At 46.1% G+C, this 22,964-nt stretch overlaps 1 protein-coding gene across 2 annotated transcripts in view; it reads right to left on the bottom strand.

Annotated features, from left to right (window-relative positions):
• The window catches only part of LOC137869357 (uncharacterized), a 31,329-nt gene extending 9,582 nt beyond the window's left edge, over positions 1–21,747 (bottom strand). The window contains exons 1-3 of one of the 2 annotated variants that reach the window (XM_068706734.1): positions 21,235–21,747; positions 11,465–15,236; positions 8,609–8,683 (exon numbers count right to left, since the gene is read on the bottom strand). In XM_068706734.1, the coding sequence (XP_068562835.1) occupies positions 8,609–8,683; positions 11,465–14,412 (3,023 nt within the window). In that variant the 5' untranslated portion in view covers positions 14,413–15,236; positions 21,235–21,747. The remainder of the gene's footprint in view (positions 1–8,608; positions 8,684–11,464; positions 15,237–21,234) is intronic. The other variant, XM_068706735.1, reaches the window with a different exon arrangement.
• Positions 21,748–22,964: the final 1,217 nt, after the last annotated feature.

The raw sequence follows: 22,964 nt of genomic DNA, 5'->3' as shown, positions 1-22,964 counted from the left end.
AGAAGAACTGCCTGCCCTGCCCTTTACACATTTCACACACACCACTTATCCATTATCATCCACGGGGGGAAGCGGTGCGCATGTGCGTGCACGCGCACACACATACACACACATATACACACACACACACACACACACACACACATACACACACACACACACATACACACACATATACACACATACACACACACATAGGGCTGAAAGCTCTGACAGGGTTGTTAGCAAAAGGTCAGAGTCAAGAATCTGACAAATCTTTCTTTTGAGAAAGGAAAACCTCTCATATCCAGTTTAACTGAAAACACACCGGCTCTTACTTTCCTCTCTTGTTGTCTTTCAATCGGTTTCCATTTCTCTCCGTCTCTCTCCGTTTCTCTCTCTCTCTATTTTTGGTTTAAGACACACAGCGAGGAGGAAATCTGTTCGTGTTCAGATCAATCTCCTGTCAGATATGGACAACCTGGTGATTTGAAATATCAGAGAATAGCAAAGCCGGGTCCTGCAGTCTGCAGATCATCCTGACTTAACCCCGGGGTTCAAGAAGTGCATTATTGACTTGGTGTTGTGGATTATTTGGTGTCTAAGATTGAAACACTTTATTGTCTTTCTTTGAAGCACAAACACTCCACAATATTTTGAATGCATTTGTTTTAGAAAGTTCATAATCATTTTCAATTGATAATATTGCCTGATATTTTTTAACTGCCTCTATTTATGGTATTTTATACTTCTATATACGGTACTTTACACCTCTATATATGGTACGTTATACCTCTATATAAGGTACTTTATACCTTTATTTATATGGTACTTTTAAATCTGTATAATAGTACTTTAAACTGCTATATATGGTACGTTATACCTCTATATAAGGTGCTTCTTTATTTCTTTAAATGTTACTTTATGCCTCTATTTATGGTCCTCCTTTCCCACGTCAGGGATTTACAGGAAACATAACCATGTCTCCTAGGAATTACAATCAGGTACAACTAATTTGCTCCAGCAAGTATGTTCTGAAGGAAACAAGCAACCAACATTACATTTGGTTCTAAAAGTCATAAATATTTACACCGCTCTCGCGACACAATTTCCGCACAAACAAAGAATGTATCAACCGTAAGAACCGTAAATAAACAACATCATAACTTTATGTAACAAGTGAAACAACGTAAAGTAAATGTTTACTTTTGGTTTCACATGACATGAACCTCCGTCTCCTGGGTTAAAGTCCTGAGTTCATGTTACACTCGTTACCGAGTACCTTACAATGAGTCGCTCCATGTAATACTTCATGTACGTCTGCCGACTTAACACACGCAGGACTACGTGTTTGTTCCTGAGAATGGCATATTTTTGTGTATTCACGCTGCCAACACCAGCAGCGTGACGAGGCGCTGAGGGTCTCTTCTGCACGAGTTAGAAAAGGTTCAACTTTGGTTGAATTCTGAGCTCGTCACTTTGTATCTAGCCGTCGGATCAAAGACCAACTGTCACATTCTAGATGTAGCTACAAGTGCTGAACTTAACAACAACAACAACAACAACAACGGCGGGGAATTCAAAATTCAAAAAGGCGCGTCTGTCCTCTCTCCATACTTGCTCCAGCACTCTTACCTTGAGTCAACATTTTGACTCGCATATTCTGTATCATAGCAACCAGACACATCTAAAGGGGGTCAGCTGAAAAACGCTTTCAGAACAGCCCCCGGCGTTATCAGCTGGGGATAATTGCTTTGGTGGACACAGGCCCTGAGGATGTGGATCCTGGTCTCCAGTTTCAAAGTCCTGCACTTTGTACGCCCACCACCGCCCAACACCCCCGACAAGCTCCCACCGAACCATGCGGTGATTCGTGCTTTTGAAGAAACGTCGCAGGGGAACGTAATCCAGGAAGCGAAGCTATTTCCTCCAAAAAACGTGATTGGGAATTCAGTCTGTCGTTGGATGCATCTTTAATATAGAACTATGGATATGGACCCTTTAAAGGTAGAGGAAGGTGGTGGTTGTGGGTGACAAAAAGGCCAACATTAATTGGAGGAGTCAGGCTTGCACATCCACCACACCGTGGGTATCTACGTCAGACACGATGGACGCACATTATTTATACGGATACAGGGCAACCAAATATATTTTTTTGAAGTTGCTTTTTAATATTATGTCTTCATTGTCTTTTACACAAACACTCGTGCGCATACACACACACACACACACACACACACACACACACACACACACACACACACACACACACACACACAGAGTTGTTTTCTGTCACTGTTCTATATTCTGTTCTGCGTCTCGTTTGCTTTCTTCAAGAACCGATGCGCTCTCCCTCTCCTCCTTCCTCTAAATCTCTGCATTTTCCTGGGAATATGTTTCATATTCTATTCACTCAGGTATTTCCACTGCCTGTTATGATAATGGCAGAGACTTGTCAATGTTTAATGAATGCCTGGAAGCTGGATACAGGTTCAGAAATATCCTCGTGACCGTGAATAAGAAGTTCATCTGTAATTTTGCTCACACATCACTGGTTTTCAGAGGTGCTCAGCTAAATGTTCAAACACCGAGGCACAGATTTTAATAATCATTTGATTTTTTTTTTTTCTGCTCATTTGCACAGTGCGTGGTACAGTGTAGATGCTGTTGTTCCCTGAATAAACCTCACAGAAACGCCTCGGGTTCTGCTTCGTTTGGCTGTGGAGGGGGAAGCGAAGCTGTAGGCAGCCGCCCGGGCAATCTTTCCTCCTCACCTCCTCTCTGTCGCTCCCCTAACCCCTCTTTCCTCGCTGCTCCTACACCCAATCCCGGGCTGTGATTTTGCACCACTTTCTCCGCATCCCCATTTAGGTGTGAAATGTATTTATATTCAAAGCGGAGAAAAACGGAGAAAAGAGGGGGGAGAGAGAGAGAGAGAGAGAAAGAGAGAGAGCGGAGGAAGTGACACAAGCAATCTACTGGAAAAGGCTCCTTCTTTCTGATGTCTGTAAAGTACCGTATTCCTCTGGATAAAACCAGGACAATGAGGAGCTGTCAGTAGCTATGGGCCAGTGTTGGGACCATGTGGAAAGTATTTGAATTGGACTGGTATGCCCTTCTGGGCCACATGAGAAAGTGAATCAAAGGCAGTGAAAGGAAAAGTGAGCCCAAGCTGAGGAGTAGCACTCTGGAGACGGGGAAGTACAGAGCACATTATGGAGGGCAGGAGCAGTGTGAACGAGGGCTCCATGCACCACAGCCCACAGCTCTTACCGCTCACTTGAGTGACAGCAAGACACTATGCATTGTTCTTACTAGATTATCCACTTTAGAGTGCGACTCCTCCACATTTTCTTGACTCAGATGCACAAACAGCTGCATGTTATTTCCCCACGCGTCGTTTAGAATTGTTTTTTTCTCCCGACGCGATCATTTAATTCCCCCGGAAACGTACCGGGTTGCATTACGCTGCCTGTTTAATTAAGCATGCGAGGCATGCGTCGCCGGTCTATCATGGGGATGCATCAGGAAAACGTGCCTGGCAGCCATCCTGCACCCACACAGAGCCAACGGCGTGATGTCTCCAGGTCTCCTCTCACACTATTATTACTTTTTTAAACCTTTTAAAGCCACTGTGATTCATTTTTAATGTGGATGAATATTTCACCGCACACTGGAGTTAGGCATTTGTTAAAAAAAAAAAAAAAAGTTGGAGATATGGAGATGCATGAAGAGTCATCCCAATCTCCCTCCCCGTGCCCAGAGTCTCTTATGCTCCACCAACTCGCTCTCTGCTTTAACGCAATCGAAGGACAGCGTGCGAGTATCAGGTCCCATCATGCGATGTTGCGTCAGCGGAGATGTGTGTCAGGAAGCGCTGATTCATGATGGGTGTGCGGTGAGAATGGCGAGTGACGAGTTGTTTCTGTGGGCGCTGTCACAAAATGTTCCTCTCGAGCCCTCCCGATGGATCGGTCTGCGGCCTTCGTCCCACGCGTCTTGGAGACTCAGCAGAGGAATCCTCCACCCCAGCACCAGCACCAGCACCACCCCCATCCCCATCGCGCCTGGCATTCATATGCATATCACTGATGCGAAGAGGCATTCATTGACAAATAAGATGCTTAAAAGAGTCACCGCAGACTGTGAATGAGAGGAATGGAGAGAAAACAATGTGACTGTGAAACGAGGCCACAGCACAGATATCAAACAAACATGAGTGGCATCCCCACAGATAACAGCAGGGAAGCAAGAGCGGGAACGCTTCCTCAGCAAGCCCTCTCTCAATTATCTGCTGTTCAACGAAGGCGATGACGGATTGTGTTTGGAAAAAAAAAACTGTGCACTCATAGTTTAGCCGAAAAAGGGGGTTGGGGGAGTCATTAATCCATCTCAGAGTAGCAGCCCATCGAGTTCCTCCAGCGGAACGCGTGATGGAGCAATAGACAGAGCAGCAGCAGAGATAAAGCAGCGGAGCACAGATCTGATTAGGCTGCCGTCTCCGCACACTCCTCTGGGATTAAGCACAACAGTTCCTTGTTAGACCTCCCTACTTTGTTCCACACGGCACATTCGCCATTAGCAAAAAGAATAACACAACTCCACCCACTAATTAACAGTCCTGTAGGGCCACACACACACACACACACACACACACACACACACACTCAGATTCACGTATTAATGCTGGATAAATAACATCAGCTACATCATGCATTATTCTTCATGTAATGTGAGATCCTTAAAAAAACCAGAACAAATGAAGCGTACGTTTAGACGTCTTGGTCGGGTACAAAATGTTCAAAATGTCACAGGCTGTAGTCACTAGTATCTACATTTGTATGCTTAAAGTGTCATTAGCATTTTTACGTAAGCTTTGCCCTAAAAGATGTCCTGAAAACAAAGCTGTGTGTGCAAACACACCAACACACACACATGTATCCAAGTAGCTTTGTTCTTAACATATTGTTGTCTTTGTTAGACTCTTACTCGTCTGTATTTCTTAAAGAAATGTTCACCATTTCCTGCCGTTTATCAACTTTAAAGAAACCCTTTGGATTTTCTCCGAAACAAACAAACAAACAAAAGTAATGATATTATCATACACTGCATACATTTGTGCTTATTCACTTAATTAAAGCTACAATGCTAGCACACGTTCAAACTGCACGTTTTTTAATGCATTTCTTTACAACCAGTGCAAATATTCTCTGTGTATTGTGTGCAATTTTGTGCAAAATTGCCCAAACTTTCATGCTTATATTTCTACTAGAATTTAAAACTGCATTTTACGTGGGTTATTTGTCCAGCACAATAAGCTATAAACACATGAAGAAGTAAATATGGAACAAAGCTGTGCGTACAGACATTCAGCATTCCTTCAGAGTGGTGTTCTGTGGTCACTAGATGAATGGAAGTCTAATTTTGACTTTCCTTTTAGCTCTGTTTTGGTCTCCACCAACTCATGAGGAAGACATCTGTCTCTTCATTTGTTGCACACTCAACTCTGTTTGGTGTGTCTGTAGTTCTGGTGATTGGCAGCAGGTGTGCCGTGGCTTTACCATCTGTATCTGTGGATGTCACATAAATATACAGAGTACTTATCTAGGGGACTACTTCCGACCCGCCGAGTCCTCCTCCGGTATGTATATATATATATACGCAGCATATTGGAGGTTGCTAGAAATTGCCTGGTCTGCCTGATCTAAATAAAAGCTCTGAAACCCTGATGAAGTTTACAACTATTATCACAAAGAACGAGGACGAGAGCACCGAGTACATTTAAACAGTTGTTGGTTCTGGGCAACAAAACCAAAATGAGCTGAAAGATGCTGAAAGATTCTGCAGAGCTGAGGAGGGGAACTGCAGAGTCAGGTGATAATATCTGTGGGTTCATCACAGCTGTGTGAGCGACTTCGTTCACATTACACGCTTGATCTGTTGTTAATATGAAAACATTGATTATAGCAGCTTTAAAATACAGTTGTGTGACATTAGATTTACTCGGGTCAAGTATTTCTGTGGCTTATTGGGCGAGGACAGATATTCTTGCATGAATATGTTTTATATATATATATATTGCTGTCTGGGCTTTTCATCTAGATTGATACTGTCATGTGATGTGCTGAGCTGTGCTTTTCTTTGGAGGACTAAGACTTCTTCAAGAGCTTTTTTTAATTGATGGAATCTGTCCTGTCAGATTTCATGGCTTTTCCATCACTCACTGCGTTCCGGGCTTCACTTTATCTGTCTCTTCCCTCCAACACCACCTTCTCTATTGCTGCCATATTCTCTTTCAGACTCGGCTCAAATTGAGCCTCAAAGAAAGGAAAATTAAAAAGGAGGAAAATCCTCTTGTCACACGTGAAAGAAGCATGTCGACTGGAGCGCCGGATTGAGCGATACGTCCTCATCCGACCATACAAACAGTGGCTTGGGATGTCGACTGAGAAGCGATGTATTAATCGTAATATTTCACTTCCTCATGTTGCTCCCTCATCAACGATCGCTGCTTGATGCAGACATTCCTGAGCAGTGGCCCTCACTGTTATACCGTTCAAGATGAAGCTGTGTTTAGTTTCCCAATGAATCCCTTTCTTTATGGGCTTCTTCTCCATCTGCTCTCTCTTTTCTTCCATTTGTCTCATCTTTTCTCACAGATCCCCCCCCCCCCCACTGTCTTTCTTCTCTGCCTCTGTATTTTGATTGAGGAGGTTTGCACACACACTAGAAATAAATGACTGAAAATAACCAGATTACACTGAATCATTTATGTGCCGTACAGTAATTTAAACTACAGCAATAATATAATTTGTTTGACAATCAGGTTAATGTCGAGGTTGTGCTGTAGCTACAGGAAACACCCTATTAGCACTACAGAATTATAAATAATACATGAGTGAGGTGAGCATGCACAATCAAATCACTGAGAGCAATCAGTCTTGGGTGTATACGCGTTCACAGCTCCGATCCACAATTAAAAAGACTGATGATGAATCTTGCTCCATTAATTGGGTTATGCTGCCTCAGATTTATGACATAATATGATATAACCCCTGCAAGGGGTTGACATGAGAGTTTTAATAATCAGAGTAAAGCCGTGATCCTAGAACATTTGTTTCTGAGACAACGAGATCAAGAATTACCTGCCAAAACATGGCGCACAACTCGGCACTTAACTGCCCCCTAGAGGATAATCAGAGTGACGCAGGAAGTGGAGAGTCCTTGTTTACCAAATTCAAAATGGCTGCCTCCCTGTCCCGTTGTCACTTACCAAAGCAAGTCACTTTGCAAATATTGAGAAAGTTGTCGTAAGATTTGTACGTTAAACGGGTTGATGCAGAAAAACGCAGATCGATATAATAATTATAATACGCACGTGTATTCATATATAATATTTATGTAATATGAGATTGCTCCACCAGAGGGCGCTGTTGTAAAAAAGAAGCTATATGATTGATTTCAATGGTGCAAGGGTGCAGACGTCCAGCTAGCTAAAGAGGCATTGATACTGTACTTACGTTAACATTACAACAGTAGGGATGCATCGTGTGCATCAGTGCGATTTAGCACTTCACCTGCATCTGTTCTGCATCGCATGTTGAAAACAATGAACGTTGCCTCTCGGGTTGACGGTGTGTACAGACGTGGCATTGAACAATACATCCGTCAGACTGAAGAAAACAGGTATGTTCTTGGCAGAATTAAAACACGCGGAAAACTTGCGAAATTGCCTTGCGTGGACACGACGAGTCTGGAGATAGTAAAATGATATTTCTGTATATGGGCGATAGCACAACGAATGTCATCCCTCCTCTCCCTCTGCAAGATTTGCTTCTTCTGCCAATAACCCCTTCTTCTTCTTCTTCTTCTTCTTCTTCTTCTTCTTCTTCTTCTTCTTCTTCTTCTTCTTCTTCTTCTTCTTCTTCTTCTTCTTCTTCTTCTTCTTCTTCTTGCAATTTTGACATTTACAACCGAGAGACAGGGATTTCAATTTCATAGCAATCCACACTTTTCTTTTTGCCTTTCTTCACCCTCCTGTAAAGTGTGAAATCCTGTTTGTTAATTGATTGATTTCAATTCAAATTTTGGAGCGGAATGATTACGCAGTAACTGTGTGTGTGTGTGTGTGTGTGTGTGTGTGTGTGTGTGTGTGTGTGTGTGTGTGTGTGTGTGTGTATTTGACACTGTGTGCATCTGTGTGTGTAAAAGAGAGATAAGGAGAGGAGAAAAAAGAAAAGAGCAGAGGAGGAGGGAGGAAACCAAGTGGGCACACCGGTGCACGATCTGTGTTGATATTCACCTCATTAAATCGGAGAGAGCGTATGCGTGTGATGAGTCTTAATAAATAATAACTGTGTTAAGTGATCAAACCTGCAGTGGCGTTATGGTTGCGATGAGTGGCCGTACTCAAAGTGCCGTACCCGGGCCGTTCTGTCACACAGAGCAGAACGACGATCCCGCCGAGCCACAAAACTGAAAATCCCAAAAACTGACGTGATTGGAAATGACAGCGTGATGCAGATAACTGAGCGCCGAGACACGCACTGCGCTCTCGGTGCTCGCATGTAAAACAAGCGATAAATATGCCGAAATTCTCACTCACAAGAGGACGCATCCATCCACATACCTGTAGATGATGCAGGCGCAGTCCCTACAGGTCCCACAGTTCTCAATGTCCTGTCCGGTCCTATATGAATGTCTTCTGTTGAAAAGCACATAGATGACATATCAGGGGTAAAAAAACAGATGTTTTGCGTGTGTGTGCTTGTGTGAGCCCACAAAAACATGTTCAGGTCATCATTACCCTTCTTTTTGAACCACATTTCTGGCGAACACATCTCTGCAAATACACCCAATCTGATCCTCTCTGAAATCACCCCTGATCATTTTTTAATGAACAATACCCCTTCCAACCGGCTCAGGCTGTTACGTAAACCATGAGTCACTGAATCACTCCAGGCATAAAACAATGCTTATGAGGTAAAAGTCAAGTCTGCATGCATTAGACTTAGCCCCCATCACTGAATTCTTATACCGGAACACACAAGAAATGTCACTTCATGAGACCGGAGGTTAAAATGTCTGCAAAGTGTTGGCATCAGTGTAAGGAGTGTGTTTTGGATTAGGCTGCTCAGAGATCCATAGACACACATCCATCCGCGTCGATCTTGATATCCAAGAGTTCTCTCGTCCCCACATCATGTACTATTTTGGTGCGATAAGGCGGGAGAAATTACTAAGCAGCTTACAATGTCGGAAGCAGATTAATTAAAGACTTGATGAGAACGGTAAAGGGTTTACTCAAGAGGCACAGCGCGTCTGAAACCACCAACACGATGACAGCCAAATGCCGATTCCCATCTCTCCCTGCCTGCTGCATGCATGCATGCATGAGGAAAGAGCTGCTGCGAAATGGGTGCAACTGAGAGACCAAAGTGCTCCCCGTAGTCTGACATGACATGAATTCCTCAGCAGATCAGGAGCCGACATTGAAATCGAGAGTTGCATGACTGGCATGAGACATCATAAAGAGAAGTACGGACGCTCCCCTGTCTTGGTGTTTCTGTTTCTCCGTTCTATTGCCCTGCTGTTTTACACACTTCTCATTCTTACCAAATTTACATTGTGTTCAGTCCGCATGTTGCCAAAGCATTTACAACGCTTACAAAGCTGGGATTGGCTATAAATAGAGGAGTCGCATCCCAGCGAAGCTTAGGAAACGACGACCATCTCTGTAATATTCACAGCACATGAAATATAGCTGTATAGGTTATCACTGCTGGGATGAGGATATTCTGCCTACAACAGCCCACTGGTCTACTCCACTCCAGGAGAAAGAATGCATCTTTTAGTGCAAAGCTATGATCACATCATAATGTCTGCCTCTCTTGTGTTTTTGTGTGGAGAGAACTGGATTCTCACATGAGAAATTAACTGTCTGGGAATAAAACAGCAGGCACTTAGGCTACATGCTGACATTTACTTTCCAGGTCTCCAAAACACCAGGCACTCATAATGAAGGTAGTCCCACTGTTTGTTCTTCTCTCCTTCCCTGTTTTCTAGTTCTATCCATCCATCCATCCATCCATCCATCCTTCTATCAGTCTGTCTGTCTGTCTGTTTGTTTGTATGTCATCCATCAATGAAAAGGCCAATGACATTTAGCAGCTAAAGAGACCGATATATTTCCCTCAGGAGTTTGGTTATATATTATAATATTGGACTTAAATGTATCAGTTTTCTGTGACATTCCAAAACAATGGTAGAAGTAGAGACGAGTCATAAAGTCAGTGAAATCCAGTGATGTCAGTTAGACACAAATATCTAACAACAGCTAGCATTAGCCTGCTAAAAGCTACCGCGTGTGTGTGTGTGTGTGTGTGTGTGTGTGTGTGTGTGTGTGTGTGTGTGTTGAGTCAAGCAAGGGTGTGTTTTACTGCTTATGAATTCCTCTTTTCATCCGTAGAAGGATGATTGCATTTTCTTCTTTCAAAAGTGACAGTAAATCTTATTGTCACTAGAAAAGTTTAGTATTAATCTGAAAATAATGTGGCTAATAATAATAACAATAATAAGGGTTAACAGAAAGCTGAATGTTAAAGTTAGCCAAAGACTACCATATGGCTTCTCACACTACATTTGACTCGGCCCCGAGCTGAGAGCCCCGTTAGCCCCGGGTTTACGGCTCCGTTAGCCCACGGCTTGCAGTCACTTCACATTTACAACATCAAATGTGGGACGCTTCTCTCTTGGCCCAGGGCCTTCACACAACATTGAAACCCAGACGAACCCCTTTCAAAACCTTTGGGCTGTGCAACATTTCACAGTGCAGTTAACGCTACCTTTGAACAGCACCTTGGACATGAATTGCAAAAAAAACAAAACAATACTTTGATCCTGGGTCGTCTACCCCATGATGTGAAATTCTGAAGTTTTTAACCTTTGACATGTACAAAATGTACTGGTGAGACCAGGATGGCCTGTTTGAGTTCTAGATCCCTAACATTTGAAGACTAAACAAAAATACTGAACAGCATATTAAAATACTATGAGATGGGATTCACAGAGGCAGTTATTTATCTTTAATTATGGTAAAATTGCATTACCATGAACATGCACAAGCACGTATTTGATGGCTTAAGTCACGCTGCAACACTCTCTGCACACATTGCACTCTTGGCGCCTCCACCATGTCGATGGGTTGGATGAAGTCCATCTAAATGTGGCCAAAGGTCAGCCGAGGTCTAATTAAATGCAAGAGTGAAAAGCCTTCAGAGCTGCTAACGCCAGTGGTTTACGATCTTATAGTAGAACCTGAAGCATGTTATTGTGTAGTGTGGGATGTATTACGACTTGACGAAGGTCTGATTGAGTTAAAAACACTGTTGATTAAAACAGATTTGTGGTATGGAGTCAGTGTGCAGACATTTCCTTTTTAATTCCTACGATGTAAACAGCAGACCAAAATGAAATATTGCCTCACCCGTCTCTTTCGGCTTCCTTCTTCTCAAGGTCTTGAATGACATCCAGCAGGACCTTGATGGTGTTCTGGCTGGTCTCCAGGACCCCCTCCAGGCTGTGGAGCTGAGTCTGCAGGTGACGAATATCATGCAGGGGTCCGTTGGGACCCAGGAGCTTTTCCGTCACCCTGGCTGGGTCCAGTTTACACCTGGCGCCAGACACCAACCCTCCCAGAATTTCCTGGACCTGTCTTAGTGTGTCAGCCTGGGTGGCAGTCAGGGGCCCAGCTGTGGGCCGCTCCCCAGAAGCAGAGCAGCCCCTGGCTCCAGAGCAACTCTGCTGGTTTGGAGGGTATTGACTGTTGGGGGTGTTGGGCCTGGCGTTGGGTCCTGAGCAGAGCATTTTGTGTAGCGCCCCAAGCTGAGCCTGGGCTGAGCTGAGACAGCTGGACTTAAAACAGGCCTTGGCAGGAGAGGAGGAGGACTGCTTCTCTCCCTTCATCACAGCAACTGGCGGCGTTTGAGCTCTGTGCTTCAGAGAGCTGGCTCTCTCACAGAGCTTGGGTGAGTCCGTACATTTGATATCTTCCTTTTTCTCCTTCTCCCCGTCTTTATCTCTCTTGCCGGCCTTGCCGTCTGCCCTGAGCATGGGTGTTCGGATTGCAGGACCTGGTGGATCACCTCCCTTTTTGCGTGGTGTGTAAGGTGGAGGTGGCGGTGGTGGAGGTGGAAGTCGAATCCCCCTCTTATCCTGAGCGTTGTTGGGCGCCTGAGAGGGGGGCGTGTATGGTGGTGCGGCACGAAATGTGGAAGAATAAAGAGGAACGGCTTTAGTTGGTGTCGCGCACGTTTGTGCATTTGGAAGAGTGGACGCGTATGTTGTCACAAGTGGAGGCGGAGAAGTGCAAGATTTTAATTTGGGGACTGGGGAGGAGTAGGGGGTTATGCCTGTGTTGGCAGAAGAGGTATTTTGCAGAGCTTGACATGGAATGTTGCAATGAGACACAGTTTGTATGAGAGTGGCATAAGAAGGTGAAGTAGAATTTGGGTGAGGGGCATGCGCACTAACCGAATGCGTGGTAGAGTAATATGATATGGAGGTGCATGACAGGGCAGTTTGGGTTACAAATGTACATGGTGCGGCGTTTGGTGCACCGCGTGGTTGTTCATGCGCTACGCTTGGGGCAGCGGTAGGATGTCTGATGGGGTCAACAGGAGTTATATTGGGGGTAACAGTTGGGGTAGGGGTGGAACAGGTTAGGGGAGCTGACGACACTATGCTCGAGATAGGGGAGGTGCAGTTTTGGATGGGGCACGACGGTGCAGTTGAGGAAGGACTGGAGCAGACAACAATTGTGCTGGGGGTTGTTGGTGGCGACACAACGGTATAATACGGGATAGGGTGTTGGGCGACAGTAGGTGCAGAAGTGGAGCAAGGAATGGACAGCGCTACGGCTGGAGGTGGGGTGATGCCAGCTGGCTTGGCTGGAGAGGAGCAAGGTGGTTTAGCGCAGCGTTCAGGGGTCTGTGTTGGTGCACTTGCAGGTGGGGGAGAGGTACAGTAAGGCACAGTAGTTATTTGGGTGGTGGGAGGATCTTTAGTCGCAGTTGGGGAAACAGGACTCTCCAATTGAATTTGCAATGCGCTCGGTGACGTTGTCAGAGGTGGGGAAGCACAGGGGCTGCACACTTGTGTCTGGGTAGTGCAAGGTTCATGATCTGGAGGAGCTTGACACGGCGAGTCTGTGTGTATTTGAGTGGTGCACTTTTCAGCATTTGGAGGTAGGGTCGGAGCAGAGTTGGTGATTGGAGTTTGAGTTGTGCATTGTTTGTCACTCAAAGGTGGAGATTTATGTAGACTCTCAGTTTGACTTTGGGCGGTGCAATACTTAGAATTTTGAGGTGGGGAAGGGCTCTCTGTTTGAACTTGAGTGGTGCAGAGTTTGGCGTTTGAGGGCGACGGGGATGGACTGGGGCATTCAGTTTGGGTGGGAGTGGTGCAGTAGTGCACTTCCTTTCCAGGATCACTTGTTGTCCTGTTAAGCCGCTTTCTCCTCCTGACCACTGAGGGAGTGCTGCTGCCCTGACGCTTGGAACCATCCCGACAGGATACGGAGGAACAGGGAAATGGCTCAGTGTTGTGAAGCACTGAAGGGGGACAGCTGTGCCTGGAGTTTTTCACCACACTAACAGCTGATTTAATGTCCGTCCTGGAGGCTTTAGACCTCCGTTCCACCACAGCTCGATCCCCGGGCCCAGGAGGACCATTCTGGTCCTTGGACCCAGACACCGACACATGGTTGTGCGTAAGGTACTCATCTTGAGAGTCATGTTCGTCATCCCCATCCATGCCCACCGAGTCCCCGAGGCTGTGGCTACGTGTATGGGTGGAAGAGAGGGACTGGGGCTTTTTCAGGCATGGGGAGGTCTGGATGGCTGTGCTGGTGCTCGTACTGGGCCTGCGTGTCATTGGCAAGGTCAAGGAGTTAGTCTGTGGTGGTGCCCAGCATCGACGCGTAGGACCCGGAGTCAATGGATGAGGAGGGGCCCTGGCTAAGAAAGCAGCAACCACCTCTATAGTACTCGCCATGTCCCCACGCACAGCCCCCACCACAGAGGTCTGGCCAGGTAGACTCTGAGCCTGTGGCCCATCCCTGTCAGTCCATGGCTTGGGAGACCTGCTGCTGTGTTTGCGTAGAGGATGTGGGCTGTCACACTCCGCGGCAGGCCTCTGATGGCTATTGTTTTCTCCCGTCCCACTGTTGCCACTGCTGCTGCTGCCATCCTCCAGGTCTTTGAAGCGGACCTGGTGGGTGCGGTTGCGGCGGCGCTTGAGGCGGCTCTCGATATCTGGGGAGTCTCGATTGAGCAGCACAGAGCGCACGGTCATTGTCCCGGGCAACTTGTCCGCCAAGGTGCTCTTGCCGTTGGTTTGGCCTGTGAGCAAGTGGTTGGGCTCTTTGCTCACCATTTCTCTTGTCTCTCTCGCTCCCCCAACATCCACAGGCTCTGCAGGCAGTTTGATGTTGTGAAGGCCTAGTTGTGTCAGTACTTCAACAGGGAGAGAGACCCCCCCTTTGCTTTGTAGTCATTATAACAGTGAGCGATTTGTACAACCGATGGACTGAGTTTCATCACAGAACAGACCATATAAGATATATTGTTTTATAGGTTTGTGTGCAGCTGCTTAGGTCATCTCAAATCTACACACCAAGGACTTCCTTCGCAACGAAGATCGTCCCCTAGAAAGGATGGGTTTACATATCCACAGTTCAAGGTGTATATTAATAAAAGCAAGTAAAAATGAAGTAAAGATCACTGTGATGAATGCTAACCTCCTTGGGTTAGCATTTATCTTACCCTTTTACAAAAATAAATGTATGCAGCATCAAACACTCATTAAAAGGAGAATGTGAGAAATGTCCACACCCTCACATTTCTTCTGAATTTGTGCACTTCTTATTTCTCTCTAACTTTACAGGGCGACGGACTCTTGATGAGGCTGGCCAGGTTACCGGCAAATAAGCAGGGAGGAAGAAACTGCAGCCTGTCCATCCTTCCTGTGTCCATCGCATTGGCTTGTCTTATTGGCAGACCCTCCTTCTCCACTTGCTTTGTCCCCTGGGCCCTCAGGAGATTGGATGACCAAAGTATGGGACGGGCCGGCGTAGCTCCACATAATGGCCTATCTGTTTCCACTCCCTCCTTTTCCTTTTGATTCGATCACTCTTTTCTTTTTTCGCAGCTCTTCCCTCAGTGACTCATTCTCTCACGGTTGAAGACAGCGTGGAATTCCTGAAAAGAGCAGAGAGACAAAGAGAGGAATAAAAGGAGTCTGTATTGTTTCCATATTATTGCGTTTCCATTGAAACGGGATGGGCTTGCTCCTCGGGATAATGAAGGAGATATTAGATAGGCAGCTATTTTAAAAATGCATGAGCGCGGGGTCATCGCGGAATGGAAAAAAAGAAGACATCAATTCAGAAAAAGTAATGAAAGGATGTAGGTGGCAAAAGAAAACAGGGTATATCATCAGCACTAGAGGGCTATCCATGAAAAACAAGTGAGAGGAGATTGTAATTAAGGCCTATTCACATTGGCTGAAGGGGATACTTTCACTGTTGGTATTCCTCTCATCTGCGATTCTCTTTCCTTATATCAAATGTCTTTCTATTATTGCTGCTCATGGGCGCACAGTGTGTGACTGTTATTCCCCATATGCATGTGTCTTGCAGATTCTTCTTTTGCTCCATGTTAAACAGTCTGTGGCCCTGTTATCAGTCCTTGATGGTCTGCCATGGTGGCATCCTTTCTGATTCATCTGGTCACTGTGTGACAGCCTGTCTGCCTCGCTGTATTTAGTCGTATGTTCTCGTCACACTGATTCTGCGGCCTGTTTTTGAAGATCTACGGCCTCGATACGTATATATAAATATATATATATCACTTCCACTTCCTGCCTGCAACTGGCAGTCGGGCGTGATGCTGTCGTTTGCCTTACACGATCTATGGATCTGTGCCTTGTTATCTCCTCGTGATAGCCTCTGACACTGACAAGCCCGGGCTAATTCTGTGTGCGAGTGTGACTGGCCGTTGCTCTGTTCCCCTCTCTTCTGTGGGAGGGGTAATTAGTGACTCCTTCACAGCTCCCAGGATATTTAGGGAGCGTGATACCCGAGGGGCTGCCACTTTTATTTACGTCCACTGTTTTCCTCTCTTTCTTTCCCTCTTTCTTCCTTTCTTTCCCCGGCTCGGAGGAGGAGGATCTTTGTCACAACCGCGCCCCCCCCCCCCCCCCCCCCCCCCCCCCCCACCGTCAACCCCTTTAAAAACATGGTTATTACGATTAATTATGATTAAAGTCACAGCCGACAGAGCCTTGGGGGGGGGGGGGGGAATATCTACCGTGCACACCCAGATATATTAATGGATATAGAAACAAACCACGGGATTCCTTCTCATTTTACTTTCTTATCACCGCAGTGTATACAGATGAGCGGCTGATGATTCACACAGAAGACCAAACGGTAGATAGCACACTAAAGGGGGACCGAATCCTGATCCGCACAGGCTTAGAAACAAAAGATGATGTATATCTATAGCATGTAGTCGATCTACACTTTCTGTTTGACCTTGAAGATCTTCTTCTTGGATAAAATCACATTTCCAGTCCTCCTATTTTTTTTTTATTTTTTATAAGCATCCCATTTCATTCCGGCCGTCAGTCTTGCTACCCATTTCTTGTAAAAAGCACTCTACTTTAAACACTCACCCTGACAGATTTTCCTCTGAGTTTCATCCAGCATTCGCAGGACCATTACCTTAACTCATTCTATGGGGTGTCATCCTGATCCTGCCCTCTTTCTATCTTTCTTCCTTCTGGCCCATCTCCTTTTTTTTTTTTTTTTTCCCCACCAATGTCACATATCTTTCCTCCTTCCTCCGCCGCAATCTCCCCCAGCTGCCTCTTCTTGCCCCACATCCCCTCCTCGCCACAGTTCCCGCCTCTCGGACTGCAAACTACCTTCGGATCAAAATTTACGCCGACACTTTAATGAATCCAGCCCCTCCTAATGCTGCACGGGCTCACTCCTGTGGCTGAGGCCAGCTCTTTACCACATGTGACATTTTCATGTTGAGCTTTATTGGCAGACAAGAGATAAATCACCAGGCAGGAGGAGGAAGGTGTGCAACGGCATAATGCCAGCAAGGGTCATAACTCTTTTTCGGTTATTATTTAAGATTTACCACAGCCGTCGCGCTGCCTACCTCTCGGAGGAGGCTTTACTGCGACTATAGGCTTCTATCCTCTTGCCTGCCTGTGTGTGTGTGTGTGTGTGTGTGCGTGTGTGTGTGTGTGTGTGTGTGTGTGTGTGTGTGTGTGTGTGTGTGTGTGTGGTTTTATGATGTGTATATGTGTGTGTGTGTGGTAAGGTCACATCTGATCTCCCTATGCTAAGCCGCGCTGACTCTGAGAAACATATCTGATGCATTCAAAACACAAGACGCCACGAGTCTGGTTGCGCAGATCTAATAATAATAACATTCTGATTCTTTCAGGGATGTTGAGGATTGCATCATGCCAAACACACACCTCTGGGTCTCACTGTGCCGAGGAGGTGGAAGGTGCTGTGGATTGAATTGTTATGTAAAGGCGTGTCAGATCGGATCGTCTCGGCACGCTTAAATTTGTCAGACAGGGCCGAGTAAAAAGGAGGCACAGAGAGGAAGAGGAAGGAGAGGAGGTAGACACGCTTATATTTAGAGATGCTACGAGACACATAGCAAACTGAGAGGAGTAGGACTCTGAATGAGGAGGAGGGAGACAGACAGGCGGAGGTAGGGGGAAGCAGGAGGGAACAACCCCTGGCAGCAGAGGAAATGTCATGGTTAGGGTTCAGTGAAGTGGTAAATCAGGAGCATCAGCGTGTCAGGGCATTTAAGGGGGAACTGGAGAGGAACTAAGAAAAGCTATATGATCAGTTATTGGCCCTGTGAGTAAAAAGGAAGGGTAAGAGTTATACCTGCACTCTGTCGGAGGAATTTACCACACGGTCGGCTCACAGAACAGATGTGAAGTGCAGGGGCCTTTGTGCCGTTTGCATTGTCGTCTAACGAAATCTCAAATTCAGGAACAACTGCTTGAGAGTTGCCTGCACACAAACATTTTGTTAGGCAGGCGTTGTGTGCAGCACAGCAATGTCTCAAACAGGGGGATGTTTAGTTTTATTTGGTACAATAAAACCAGCAAGCACATTAAAAAATGCAGATGTAAGCGCCATAAAGGACTCCGTGGGCACAAAGATTTGTATGTAAACGGATCCACATGCATTCATAAGCATTGCTGAGGCAGAAGTCGACCACAGCGTAGCTTTAACAAAATTGTATCTGGAAAATAAGCGAAATAAGTAAAGTAAAGTAAAATAAAGTAAAGCAGCACGTAAGTCTGGGATCTGCTCTTGACAAAATGAATTCCTTCATTGCTGATACCCTGATGCAGCTGCCTCTGACTGATGCAATCTTAAGCCTGATCATGCTTAACAGCAAATTAAATTACACAAACAAACACAAATTAAATTACGATTTTTAATTCATTATAAACCCGAGGCAACACAGCCATTGTTATTCCTGTCAGACACTTGAGCAGAACTGTGGCAGCGAGACGTAGATGCCGGATTGTTTGTGCTCTGCCATTCAGCTTGGCCAGTTACAGTCAGGCCAGTCACGGCAAGCCATATTTCACCCAGCACTAGCTGCAGCATTCTGCATCTACACACAGAGCGCTTGGAAGGTTCCAGTGTTTTTTGTTTTTGTCAAAATGAAGTTATCCTACAAGTGGTAATCACCACGGCTGAGAGTCAAAGGAAACATGCAGGTGCTGTGAGGTGAAGCTTCCAGCTGGTCAACACGGTGGAGCATTAGCAGCTAAAAGCCAGATATTAGAGACAAAAACAGAGAGTGACTGTTGGATTCACAAACACGACTCTAAATAAATGATAATGTTGCCATGTAACTGAATGTGTAAATAAGATAGAATTTGCTGGTAAGTTTGCCGTGAACTTAAAAATGTATGATATGTCAGTGTTGTGTCGACAGCTGTTTGAATGTGAAAACATTGGCATCTTTGTTCGTCAGACTCTCTAACTACGTTGGTGTTTGCAGGTTTGTGTCATTTCAACACTCTCCTCTAGTGATCTTCATGAAAGCAGCGACACGTCAAGGTTAAACACCGCTTGCACCGTCGTCACACAAACGTCGGCGTGCAAAGCCACAGGCCAGCTCATCACTTGAGACGACGGCGCGGTCCACCCTTCTCGTTCCGGTTTCCTTACAGGGTGGCCGGATCACTTCAAACTTTTAGAGTCAGAAATGATTTGTTCCATCTGTCCTCTTTTGACCAAAATCCTATGCCTAATATGAAATCCCTAAATCTAGGCCAATGGATTGTGATAAGCAAACTTAGCCAACTGTGAACAAATTTGATGATGTTTGGCTATCTGGGAAAGACAGCCATGGTAAACATTGTTTTCTTCCAGCAGCCTAATTGTCTGGTTTCTCTGGCTGGATAGTTCTTTTATGCTCCGACTCTCTTCCAAGGGATTCAGAGGTGAAATAATCCAAAGGTCTCTGCATGAGAAATCAGCAGCCAAACACAACAAGTGACACTGGACATTGACATGTCCAGTGCACAGAAGCATGCTACATGAACACACGGCACAGTCCGCTCCCCGGGGGGGGGGGGGTTTACTCTCCGCTGGGCTGACGTGCTGCAAAGGCCCTGTCCAAACTAATGTCCCAAGAGTACATCATAGTGCGTTACCTATAAAGCCAAGCTGCTGTCAGTCCAACGAAAAAAATAGCTGGCCAGCAGACAGACAGATTCACCGAGCATGGCGAAAGCAGGAGACAGTAAAAGTTTAACAGAGGGCTACATCAACTTCTGTTGGGTAGAGAGAGAGAGAGACAATTAAGTGGCGGTGACAGAAGACAGATTTATAAGCAACGTGAGAAAAGGATTAAATGGTCGGCAAGTGAAAGCTGGGAGATGGAGATTGCTGACCCCTTAAAACACACACTGATGAGATGAGATAAAAGGGAAACGTAGCGTGGTGGAGAGAAGAGTGAGTGAACAGGAGCGAAGAGTTGTGTGACAACAGACAGGATTAACAGCACAGCATTTCTTCACACTGCAAATGTACGTGTGTGTGTGTGTGTGTGTGTGTGCGCAGTGTGCACCTGTGCGTGGTGAGGGCATGCATGTGTATTTGATGGTGCACATGCATGCATGACAGTGCATGTGCAATTGCATTAGTATGACGCTTGTCAATACAAGATTCGCTGTGAGCTAAGTTAATTGAGAAACGTGACGGATAATGCAAAGTAAATGTAAACGTTGAAGCACACTCGTGTTATTGAGATGCAGCAACAATGTCGCACATTACGTGAAAATTAAATGCCAGAACAGTACGCATTGGACCTTGCTAAGACACACACACACACACACACACACACACACACACACACACACACAGATCCATACAAATGGAATTCCCTCGCTCAGTGCCTCCTCCTCAAACTTTCTGCGTACACCCCCCCACTGCACACACAAACACACACACACACACACACACTCACAGTCTTGCTCATGACAAATATGCAATGAAAGCACGCTGCTGGAATCTGCAAAGCTACATCACTGACAGACCAATCTAAGCTCCTCACTCTTTAAAGCTTCTCATAAAGCTGCACAATCTCGGAAAATAACTCCCACACCTGCAGTAAAGCAAATCCCAGTATCCAAACACACACGTACGATCCCCTTTCACTAGATTTTACACACACACGCACACACACACACACACACACACACACACACACACACACACACACACACACACACACACACACACACACAGGCACGATATGAGCACACAAACACACCCCCATTGTCAGAATAAATATGTGCACATACACACACACACACACACACACACACCTGCCAAACACATAAACAAAATGTATGCCCGCACGTGTGTGCACACATGCAAGGACGCACACTGCCTTTCTCTTCATTCTGCAATTCAGCAGAATGCAAAAACAGCCGAAAGTAAAAAAGGAGCTCGTTGCCCACGTCAACTGCACAAAAACAAAACAGATACTTGTGCGTTTTTTAAAATCTGTCCTCAGCTCTGATCTTTCTCACTCCGTTATCTCTATGGTGATGCTGAGAGAGGGCTGATGGGGAGATTGCTGTACTATCTCCCATCAGGACACAGAACTGAGTCACACATACCACGTCTCTCTCTCTCTTCCTGATTCCCTTCTGTGTTGTCTCTCTCTCGCTCCGCTTCTCTGCTATTCCTTCACGTCTCTTCAGCCCATTCTTCCATCCCTCTGGCGTTCACGTTTGCTCTTATTCCCACCTCTCTGTCACTGCTGCTCGGTGAGCTTCGCACCGTTTCCTTTCCTCTGTGTAGAGTCCATCTGCTTCTCTCTTGTCTCCCTTTCCTCTCCTCCTCACCTCTTTCTCCTTTCCTCTCTGGTTGTGTCCTCCTCTATCTCACTCTGCTCTTCTTCTGTGGATGCATGCCTTTCACGTGGGAACCTATTTATCCATCCCTCAGAGCGCTGAGCTCCGCTGTGCCTACCTCACTGTCTGAGCGTTCGTGCTGTGAGTGGAAGTGAATGGACAGGAGGGGGAGCAAGAAGACAAGAGTGAGCAAACAGGCAGTTATGCTCTCAGATGCTCCTCTCAGTTCCCCCTGTCTTGTTCCTTTTTCCTCTCTCCCCCTTTCTCTCTGCGTCTCTCCATCATGACCTCCTCTCCGTGTCGCCATGCAAGCCCCTGTATCCTTGTATGCAAAGGGAGGGTGGGAGGGCTAGGGGGGTGGGGGGGGGACGGGGGGGGTGGGGGGGGGACGGAGAGTAGAAGGCAGTCGGAGGTGGAGCTAGTGAGTCGGTCTAATTAAAAAGCAGAGTATGTACAGCTGCAGAGAGCAAAGAGGGAGACAGCAATGGGAGGAGAGGGGAGGAGAGAGGGGAGCAAAAGTGATCCAGGGGGCGGAACCAAGGGACACGGAGGGAAGAAGCAGTCAGTAGGGGGTGGAAATGAGGGGCACGGCGTGGTTAACGGGGGTGGCGGTAAAGACCAGCTAGTAGTGTGAGGTGGGGAGAAGGAAAGAGCTGACAGGACACCAAGGTCAACTGGGGAGGAATGCAGAAAGGTCATGCACACACAGAGAGAGAGAGAGAGAGAGAGAGAGAGAGAGAGAGAGAGAGAGAGAGAGAGAGAGAGAGAGAGAGAGAGAGAGAGAGGGAGGAAGAAGGGGGGAGAGAAGGAGGGAGAAGGAGATAGGAACAGACAGGTAGAATTATTCTACAGATATCTCCCATATGAGTGAGGGCAGAGGCGGGGAACCGTGACCAGCAGGATAATAGAGACACATGGACAATGGCCCTCTGAAGCACGGGCAGATCCACAGGCAGCGAAGGTTAAACCGCTCCAGTGTTTTCAGGCCGCTCTAAATTAACATGCGGAAGTGTTGTGCATGCAAATTAGAAGGCAAAACACCAAACTGTGTTAAATAAATCATGGTTTTTTTTGCATTTTGTTGTCTTCCGTCTGCAGTTCCGAGCCCCTCGTTTGTGTCCAGGCTTGATGACTGTAACAAATTGATTTTTTTTTTCTTATTATTGTTGAACATCGACCCCATCATCACCACTGTTGTTACCCGAGGCTGGTTAGCAGGAACCACAGGAACCACTCCATACAGCAGAGGTAGAGCGATAACGTCTACACCTCCACGCCTTAAGGGCTGAGACATCTCATCCCACGTTATCAGCTCGGATCACTTATCTTGTCCCATCTCCTCTCTCGCTAGCAGACCTACATTAACATCCCGGTGAATCTGGGCGTTTTTTGTTTTTTTTCCATCTCTCAGATGTTCGCTACACTTTCAGACCTCGTTTCTGGGAATCCTCATTTGAATGGATTTCGAATATAATTTCATGGAAAGAGCCCCG

The sequence above is a fragment of the Cebidichthys violaceus genome, unplaced genomic scaffold (assembly GCF_023349555.1).
Source record: "Cebidichthys violaceus isolate CVI_PGR_0920_01 unplaced genomic scaffold, fCebVio1.0.p SCAF_12, whole genome shotgun sequence".
NCBI lineage: Eukaryota > Metazoa > Chordata > Actinopteri > Perciformes > Stichaeidae > Cebidichthys > Cebidichthys violaceus.
The sequence above is the reverse complement of the archived record's forward strand: the minus strand, read 5'-3'. Positions and strand labels throughout refer to the sequence as shown.